The 10,263-nt window shown below is 37.1% G+C and overlaps 2 protein-coding genes across 2 annotated transcripts; both read right to left on the reverse strand.

Moving 5' to 3' along the window:
• Positions 1-282: 282 nt before the first annotated feature.
• fuom (fucose mutarotase) lies at positions 283-3,006 on the reverse strand. The gene is made up of 6 exons (XM_072677003.1): positions 2,912-3,006; positions 1,698-1,766; positions 1,482-1,552; positions 1,200-1,298; positions 667-740; positions 283-570 (listed from the first exon to the last, which is right to left on the reverse strand). The coding sequence occupies exons 1-6, from the start codon at positions 2,994-2,996 to the stop codon at positions 504-506; spliced, it is 465 nt and encodes a 154-aa protein (XP_072533104.1). The 5' UTR covers positions 2,997-3,006; the 3' UTR covers positions 283-503.
• A 3,374-nt stretch (positions 3,007-6,380) lies between these two features.
• echs1 (enoyl CoA hydratase, short chain, 1, mitochondrial) lies at positions 6,381-10,263 on the reverse strand. Its single transcript, XM_072678207.1, has 8 exons — positions 10,096-10,263; positions 8,727-8,924; positions 8,509-8,636; positions 7,671-7,770; positions 7,458-7,562; positions 7,076-7,195; positions 6,787-6,854; positions 6,381-6,702 (listed from the first exon to the last, which is right to left on the reverse strand). Exons 1-8 carry the CDS (start codon positions 10,184-10,186, stop codon positions 6,637-6,639), a joined length of 876 nt encoding a protein of 291 aa, XP_072534308.1. The 5' UTR covers positions 10,187-10,263; the 3' UTR covers positions 6,381-6,636.

Genomic DNA, 10,263 nt, shown 5'->3' on the forward strand with positions numbered 1-10,263 from the left:
TTAAACAACATTTCTGATACAAGTTAATATAAATGGATATATTACTATTACCCAAAAGCGAAAAATAAGATCCCATTTACCCCAAAAACATTCTGGAGGAATAGTAAAAATTCTGAATGAATTAAAAAACATAGTCATTGAAAACAGTCATTGAGAAAATTAGGTTTGGTCAAATTACGTGATCAATAGAGATAACAAGAGAAAGGTATAAGTATACTTTAAAATGACGAAACAAGGGGAAATGAGGTTGTAGAGATAACTGTTTATTTAAATGCATTTTAAATTATTTACTAGAACATTTAGTAGACTGGTTTCAACAAACACTTATTGCACTTATCACATATTGCAGATCTCTAATGAATACAAAGAGCAAAGGAAATACAAAACTTACCAAGTTAAAATCATCCAAATCTAAATTGTCTTTAATAAAGACTGCATTCAATCTGTGCAAAGATCAGTATAACAAGTAGTTTTGGTATCTAAAACAGGTCTCAGTTCAGCAGTCAGCACAGTTCTTCTGGAGGAATGACTCCTTTCTTGATGATAAGGTTGCCATACAGAGCTGTCTCCCTGTCAGAGATGTAAGAATTCATTACTCTGCTGAAACAGAAGTCGAAAGAGGTACAGTTTCATAACAGATGTGGGAGGGAAAATAATACACACTACCCTGTTGCCACCACAGCAAAAGCTTTCTTAGCACGCTCATAGAAAGCAAACCGTTCAACTCTTTCAAAATCTCCCTGAAAAAAAAAGACAAAAGCAAGTGACATATTTGTCAGAGCAGTTCCTCTGATTAAAACCTCTGAAAAAAGCCATGTATAAGGGATTGCTGGTAACCACCAGATAATATCACCAGATAATATATAAAACACAAGTTGATTTATTATATATTTAAAATAAACATGGTGGTACACTCAATGATGTGGTTACATGAGATAAGACTAAGCATATTCATACACAGTATATATATATATATATATATTGAAATATATATTGAAATATTTTACATTATTTTATCTCTCTCTCATATATATATATATATATATATATATATATATATATATAGAGAGAGAGAGAGAGAGAGAGAGAGAGAGAGCTGTCTACATTAGAAGAGATGAATTTAGGTTGAAATACGCCACTGGATGAGAGATCCAGCTGTTAATTACTGGTCAATCATCTAGACATCCTGTGGAACTTACATGTGATCCTGCTTTTTTAAGAAGTTCAGAGTAGCTTTGCCACACAGGCACCATCAAACTCCGCTCCCTGTCACTCTCCACGAGATCCATGACAGCTGCCTGAAAGGAAAAGCCTTATCCAGTGATTGGTATACTGACTAACCTAACTTTGCTCCTAATTTATCTTTAGACAGTTAATTATTATGTGCGTTTCTGAGATGAGTCAAAAGTAAGACATTAAATATAGCCCAACGTCTTGAATAGGAAAAATAAAATGATTCAACTACAAAAATCATAGCGTACCGGATTTAAAACATATGTATCAAGAGGGAGAAGCTTCAATATTGCTTCCAAAAGCTCTGGAATGTGCAAACCTAAAAGAGTAAAATAGGCAATAAGAGTAAAATAAGCAAAAATGCAAAATGATTGAGGTATCAATATAACTTCCAAATCCAAATAAAGTGCTTTATAGACCAGAGAAGTCATATATATTCTAGGTTAATTTCTTAATACACTTACCATCAGCTCGAATTTCCATGGGGCCGGATTTGCAAACAGAGGAGACAGGAAAATTTGCATCTGCTAAAACTACAAAAAGGAAAAGAAAGATGCTCTACATGTCCTTCTCAGTCCCAACTCCCTTCATAGTTTAAAAGGACAATAATTTTAACTGAAATTACCTTTATTTTTCAAATAGACATGTTTGGTACAGTATGTAAATGAGAGATTTTCTAGACGCAGGCCTACTATGTATGCTACAATACAACCAAACAGTTTTAAAATCCTTGATTTTCTTGATTTTCTCATGTTTACATTTATCTGCCTTTTTAGCACCACTCATTCATACTGAAGTCATTGGGAGTGTTTTAGTCTGGACTGCTTTTCAGAGACACAATACAGGGAAGCCAGTCTGAACAGAAAACCCTTAAGGCCAGTGTCCAAAAAGGGATTAAGCCTTATTCTAGACTAGACTAGACTAGGCATAAAATTTCCTTTTTTCCTTTAAAGAGTTTGGAACAGGAACAGTAACAAAAATGCCTGGATAAATTGTTAAATTTTAAAAATTGCAACAGAAATACTAATTATGTTATGTTTTTGGTACATAAACCAACACAAATGTGCTACACTAACCTCAAAGTGAAAAAATAAAATACAAAAATGCAGGATATGCCTTCATTAAAACAGAAAAGCAGAAAATGATGGGTTAGACCTAGAAAACTAGTACTTCAGGCCCAACACTGGAAAACTGCTCTGAACTAAACAAACTTGAGAGTGTGAGTGAATGAATGAAGGAAACCCCAGTTCTTGTCCCCAGTAACTTCCATAACTGTCAATAACATTTTCACAATCTTTAAGCTTTTTTACTGACAGAGAAAGCAAATCTGTGCATTTCTGTCGACATGTAATCCGCATTCCCCGCTGAACCAGCTGTGCAGTTCACAACAGTCTAAAGTGTAACTTCACTGCACAGAGGAAGTGTCTAGGCCTTCTCCTAGAATGTGGACTAACTTCTGTATGTCACTTATACATGAACGTACACGCAGTTTAAGGGGTACTGTATACCATTTGAAACTGCACAGCCTACATGTTTATTCGAGCGACATGCTGGCGACCACAGACTAAACTGCACAAGTCAACGTTAGTCAACATCCCACTTAAGCAGGTTTGAAGACATTAGCACCCGTCAGTAAGCAGGTGATGGCTTTAAGGTCTGCTGTTTATAAGCTGCTTACCCAGTTCGTCTCCGTGGCCCATTTTCGCCAGAGCATACAGTAACTCAGGCGATAATACTGAGGGTATTCCTTTTAGCACAACCATTTCAAAGCGACACCCCACACAGCCTACACACACTCGAAACTGAAAGAAGTCACATGACACCGAGACGACACTCCATTGGTCAGGGTGATGCGCGTTCGCGACGCAGGGCGCGTTCGCGGTTCTGTAATCCCCGCAGCTTCTTAGGCAGGTAAAGTGATGTAGCTACAAACGCAACTCAGGGCTACTGTCTGTTTCCACCCCACCTGTACTAGAATTAGGTGTAATAGTTATTCCTACAGTGACACGAATGGAGAAATCCCTCGCCTTTTATTATCAGAGACTGAGTTAAACTCCAACACTCGGACAACATTAGGAAACTGGTAGGTTATCTGTCTGGGACTCTTTCACATGAATACTGCCGAGCTCAGCTTTAATCGGTCAGTCTGTAAAGGTTTATTTATTTTTTATTTATTTTTTTAATGGAGGACAACAGATTAAACAGTCACATACATATCTGTCTGCTTGGCGTTTTTCCAGTTAAGTCTGTAGGCTGGATTGGTAACCTGACCACAATTTGCCCCTGAAAACCCAACAATTTTATTATGACCAAAAATAAAGTTTATCGTTTTGAAAACCAGGTCGTTTGATCCAAGAGCACATTTTATAATGGCCAAGAATATAATAATCTAATTTAATCTTATATAGTACTTTTTATTTAAATACAGTATTTTCCACAAGATTGGACACCCTGGCCAAATACATGTATTAGGGTAATAAAATTAATTAACATACTTTACAGAACCACACTTCTGCCCAGACTATGTGCAATTATTAAAATAAAATTTTAAATTACGTTAAAATAGTGAAAGTGATGGCACATTAAATACGTTGTTTTTTATTAGTAGTATGTTAAATTCAGAAATCGTATCTAAAATGTGTAGAAAATATTTTAAGGTTATTTAATGTATATAAGGAATATTTTAATTTAAAAAAGCATCCAATCATTATTAAATGTGCCATTTAAAAACATTATATATTGTATTGTATTATTTATTGCAAAAAGAAAAACATATTGGTGTTTGACATTTTACCAGCGTTAAGCAAACAGTGCAGTGAGGATACATGAGGCGAAATGAAGCCCCCCTACACAAACTGCAATCTACAGGTAGAGTAAAGGAGGTGCAGTGGCCTTATTCGTATAAACGTGTGTGACTTCGTTTATAAACGACTAAAATAAAGCAGCCACAGGCGAGGTGAAAAATCTTCAGGTGTAAAAGTTTTGCTGAGTTGCCTGTAAAACAGTGGTGTGTGTCTGTGTGTGTGTGTGTGTGTGTGTGTCCGCACCAGAACGACCAGAGGAAGGACTGACGGGGTCTTCTGTTTGTGGAGGGCATCCTTTTGTTGGAAACTAAAAGAAATGATGAACTGATATATGAGCAATAGCAAAGCAGTACACGTGCGGTCATCAACAGAATGAAATCTGAAATAAACACTAAATAAACCGGGACTAAACCCCACATATACGATCTACATTAGAGTTTAAATGAGCAGACTCTGAACCCCCACCAAACCCCACTGAAGTTCAGAGTAGCTGCAAATACAGAAATGTAACTCAGCTCAAAAAGAACTAATACTCAAACTGTTTGCATACAATATATATATATATATATATATCTATATATATATATATATCTATATATATCTATATCTATATATATATCTATATATATATATATATATATATATATATATATATATATAGAGAGAGAGAGAGAGAGAGAGAGAGACAGAAGATGGAAGGAGGAAAAGACTTTCCGGAGCCAAGAGTGTCTGATGAGTCTGAAAGCCCCTTTCTTGAAGCAGGGACCCACGCTGCTCTCGCTTTGGTTCTGCTGTTTTTTAATGAGTTTATCACGCTATGAGGGGCTGCCTCTGCCAAAATGTAACGTTTTGCCTCTTTTGTCCGAGCTGAGCGCCTCAATTGGGTCTACATTTATTATTTTGACCTTTTCGTGAGCAGGGGACACACTTCAAAGTGCCTCTGCTGCTCCGCTCGCTTTTATGAAGACCTTCGGGCCGTTTCGGTGAGGAGAAAGGTTTTATTCACCTCCCTCAAAACGTTTTGTTGCTCGGACCAGAGAAGAAAGGCTGAAGGGGAAACGGTGAATGAAAATTAAAATCAATTAGGCTACGGGCTCCGGAGGATATATGGGAAGAGCCCCGAGATCTTTAGTGAGAAGGTTTCTGCTGATTGTAGAAATGAAAGACTCGGTTCATCAGTAAATTCGCGGTGCTTTTCTGTGACCTGCGCTGCGTTTAAAACGACGAAAAAGACAAAAACTATGGTTAAAACTGGGCGTGAAGCTGCTACATAACACTCATTCATTACAAACGCGTGCATTTTTTATCTTAAATTAATGTATGGCCGTCTTCTATCCGCAGATTCAGAAGAAAAAATAAAATGATATTTACTAAATAATTTAGTTTATTTATTCGAAATGACAAATACGTTAAACATTTATTTTCTGAACCGCCTTTCTGCCAATTATTAACATATCTACAGACATAATATGACAGCATTTTATATATATATATATATATATATATATATATATATATATATATATATATATATATATATATATATATATAAATAAATTTACCTGCGTGAATAAAAAACACTCAGGCTCCTCACTGGCAGATGTTCCCCTGTTCTGTAGAATTTGCTCGCTAATCTCGCGATCACACACACTTTCATATTAATATACGCCTTTTTAGCATAAAGGGAATCTAACAGGAGCACTGTTGTCTACACATTAAAATATCAAACAGCACCAAACGTTTAAATCTGGAAACAGAGTAGAGCGAGAAAATTCGTCTTACATTTGCTTTTAAAACAACCGCTTCGTGCATTTTCTCACTAACATGCAGCTGCTTAGTTTGAAACATTGCCTCCTCCTAATCATCCAGCCTGTAAGAGACACTGGCCTAGTGTGAAGTATTCACCTGTACAGCAACATCTCCATCTAGTGTTCAAAACATGTAACTGCAACGTGACTCAGCCCATAGACAGTGCGTTCAGAGCATGCTAGATATTTCATCTCATTTATAAAAGTTCCCACAATTTCCTTGTAATGGACACAAACTGCTTTGTTGAACCTTCAATGAACCTTTTTCTTTTTAAAACCTTTTGTGTAGGTTCCTCAAAAGCAGTTTTTTCAGAAGTTTCAAATTGAAGAACCTCCAAAAGTTCCCCAAGACGTTTTTACTTTTAACAGTGTATTATTTCCTCTAGACAGACTTGTACATATACTACTTACTTCTGTTTAAGCACATATCAAACTGAAATGTACTACAGACAGCCAGACTTGCGACATCGTTACTGGTGTGAAATGTTTAAAATTAAACCAGGTTGTCCAAATCCTTGATACGAGCCAGGCACAGTTCAAAATGATCTGGATTTTATTTTATGATTATCAACATTAACCAGAAAACCTTACATGTTTAGCTGGAGAGGAAAGGTAAATGTGTGTACCAAACACTCCAGCTTGTAATGAGTTTCTGAATTTCTGAACAGTTGATTTACTTGATTTAACATCAAGTTTAAGGCAAAGTACAGTGAATATGCGAACAACAGCATTTAAATCACAACTAAATAGTAGTGTATTAAAAAAAAATCACAATCTTCTGATCTCAGCCTTTACTTGTCCTGGAACATGGCTTTCCTCTTCTCAACAAATGCAGCCATACCCTCTTTTCTGTCCACCTGTTTAAGAAACAGTAAGTCTAATGATTAGATTTTCTCTTCCAGGAGGAGAAAGTGTTTAATCAGAACTGCTCTATTACTTACTGTAGCAAATGTTGAATGGAACAGTCTCTTTTCTAATCGATTGCCTTCAGCCAGTGTCAGTTCAAATGCTGAAAAAAAAGAATAATTGTAAAAAATACCATAAAATGTTCTTGAAAGCACACTTCTGTTGAAGACAAAATTCAAAGCCTCAAATGGAGCACTGAATAAGACTCCACTTCCACTGGAGGTTTGGATGCTATGGCTTGTAGAAATACATGAATACACTTTAACAACAGTTTATAAAGAGAGACATCGCTCATCTTTTATCCGAAAAACCTAAATGACTCACCTGCACCAACCGCCTCCTTAGCCATTGCTGACACCAGCTTGGAATTGCTGGCTATTTTCTCTCCACATCTGATTGCCTCAGATACCAACTGGTCCACAGGAAACACTTTACTCACAAGACCTATGGAAGTTACAGTTCATTACAGAAATTTGAAAATGAAAAACATACATCTCCAAAATGATCACTTTACAGGCAAAAACAAACCTTTTCCAACTTTGAATGAAAGTTGCTGTAAAATAAGAGCAACTTTCATTCACAGGAGTCAAACTACAGAGAAAATTGACAAAATTGACAAAAATAGACATGCATATTTTTCATTAGACAGCAGCAACATGCATAAATATGTGTTTGCCTTATTAAAAAAATAGTCTGAGGCACGTACCAGATTGTTTGGCTTCCTGTGCAGAGATTCTGTCTCCCGTAAGGACCATCTCCATGGCCAGAGATTTACCCACAGCCCGTGTGAGTCTCTGAGTACCGCCGGCACCTGTAATGCAGAATTACATCTTTGTAATTTTGTTTCACTGCAAAATCAAGGAGCTTTTAAAAACAATCACTTTCTTAGACCCAAACACAAAGGTACGGCTCTGTTTACCAGGAATGGTTCCCAACAAGATTTCAGGCTGTCCAAACTGTGCTTTCTCTCCAGCATAAATGATGTCACACATCATGGCCAACTCACAACCTCCACCAAGCTAAAAGAGGACGATAAAAAAATATAATAAATAAACAGTGTGATGAAAGTGTTTGTCCCCATGAATGTTAGTATATTTTAAACACTGGATGACCTTACATCCTAAACCAATACATACATAAATATATAAAATGTGTGTGTGTGTGTGTTTGTTTATATATATATATACACATACACACACACACACACACACACACACACATATATATACACACACATACATACACACACACATACATTTTATATATGTATGCATGTATGTATGGTAGTGGTAGTGTGATGATTTGGGAATGCTTTGCTGCATCAGGTACATCACACAAGCAAGTCTACCTCGCAATGGTTAAAAAATAGGATATTGAAACATTTGGAATGCCCTAGAGCCAACCTGCATCCTATTAAAATCCTATTAAAAAGTTCTGCAAAAACTGGGTTTACTTCATGTATGAGACACTACTTCAGAACTACAGCCAACCAACTACTTTTGGCTGCAGTTATAGCTGCTTTGGAGGGTGTAACTAGCTATAGAATAAAAAGGGCAATCAGTATTTCACACGGTTATGTTTTTTTGTTTGTTTGTTTTTTCACTTATTATTAGGCTCTGGTTTAAGATGTCAGTCAGTGTGAAATGTGCAGACATTAAGGAATTCAGACAGGGGGTAAAATCTTTTTCACTGCACTGAATATGCATAAAAATCTTAAATAATAATAAAAGAATCCATAAAATCATGTGATTACTTACAGCAAATCCGTTTACAGCAGCTATAACAGGTTTTTTAACTGTTGAAACTCTGTTCCAGTGTGACAAGAAGTTGCCTCCATAACACTCCTGAAATGTCCTGTCCTGCATCTCTTTGATATCAGCCCCAGCTAAACAAAACCAACATTCACGTTAAATACGAATCTGACATAATGACACACAAAGTGTCAGATGACTTTTTTTAATCTCATGTTTCATACCTGCAAAAGCTTTTTCACTGCCTGTGATCACTATGGCTCCAACTTCACGGTCTTCTTCAAAGCTGTCCAGGGCTTTACCCACTTCAATTATCAGGGCATCGCAGAGGGCGTTCAAAGCTTTGGGTCTGTTTAACTGGATGAAACCAACGTTCTTATTTTCTCCTTTTTTATCAACCAGGATATACTGATACTGTCCACCTATAAAAATATGCCAAAAATTAAATCCATACCTATATATTCATATATGTAGAAAGCATCTAATAATTAACATTCATGATCAACTTTCCCCTTCCAAATCCTAAATGAAGGTATGAGACTACTTGAACATAATCCACAGGAAACAGTACAGTAACTGTCCGAATGTCCAGTCAGGAAAATGCAGGGGGAAAAAAAGGAACAGGTCACTTCTGAACTTCTCGTTTTCTGTCACTATGGTCAGAGCGCTGGTAACCTGGACATTTAAGTGAATACTAGTAATACTACAACAGGAACAGGAGTATAAAACACACATGCCAACTGTAGATCTTTAAAAATAAGATCATGTAGCTTCCAAAGCAGCCTTTTAGAAGAAGTAGTGTCAACCTTGACCTTGATAAACCCCCAAAAAAGAGATGTTATGTCCCTATTCAAATCCATATGTAAATGTTTGGAAATTTAGCTACGTACGACATTCAAAGGAGAAGGTCTGTTGTTGAGGTCTTCAAATCTGGACCTTGAGTCCAGTTTCCAGTCCTACATTTTGGAGTCCTCAGTAATGGACACTAGGTGGCCAATCAGTTCCCTTAATTTCCAGCAAGAACAAACCCCAGGATTGGAAACTAGACCCAAGGTCCAGATTTGAGGACTTCTAGCTTACACTACTGCACATTAGGAAACTATCTGAATTAGGATTTTGTTTTTTAAATGGTCTTTTTAATGATACCTGCACCTACGTTACACCACATGGGCGAGGCTTATAAAAATGCATTTACATGTCATTTACAAGTCAAGAACTACTGTTATTGTGCTTTTTAGACAGCTGGTTAGTTAACTAGCTAGCTAGCTAGCTACCTTAGCTAGCCTGACAGCTTTAGCATCTCAGCTAAACTAGCATAATCACGTCAAGCCTTAGTAAATTTATGTTAGCACTAGCTAGCGAATATATCGCTCAAACTGTGGCTACACAAGTTCATAGCATTCTCGTTGTATCCTCAGTGTCCAGCAGCCAGCTGTCCACTGTTAGCATATTTAGCTAGCTAGCTAGCTATCAAGCCAACGACATTAGAGGTGGTCCTCGGAGCAGCGCTGTACAGCAGTGACGCACTCAGACCGAGCCCTGGTTAGCGGGTGACATTGAACAGCTACACTGAAAACACGCGTGTATATTCACCTGAGCTGTACTGTCGGACAGCTGCAAACGCAGACGGCATTAACAACACCGGTTTCACAAGTGCAGCAGCAGATCTGCAAAACACTGCCATGTTAGCTAGATGCTGAGAGGTTTCTGCTGAACTTCTGCAGCGCTTCTCAAAAAAACCCCGGTTGGAGGCGCTCTCAG

Source organism: Salminus brasiliensis, chromosome 4 (assembly GCF_030463535.1).
Source record: "Salminus brasiliensis chromosome 4, fSalBra1.hap2, whole genome shotgun sequence".
In the NCBI taxonomy this organism is placed as follows: domain Eukaryota; kingdom Metazoa; phylum Chordata; class Actinopteri; order Characiformes; family Bryconidae; genus Salminus; species Salminus brasiliensis.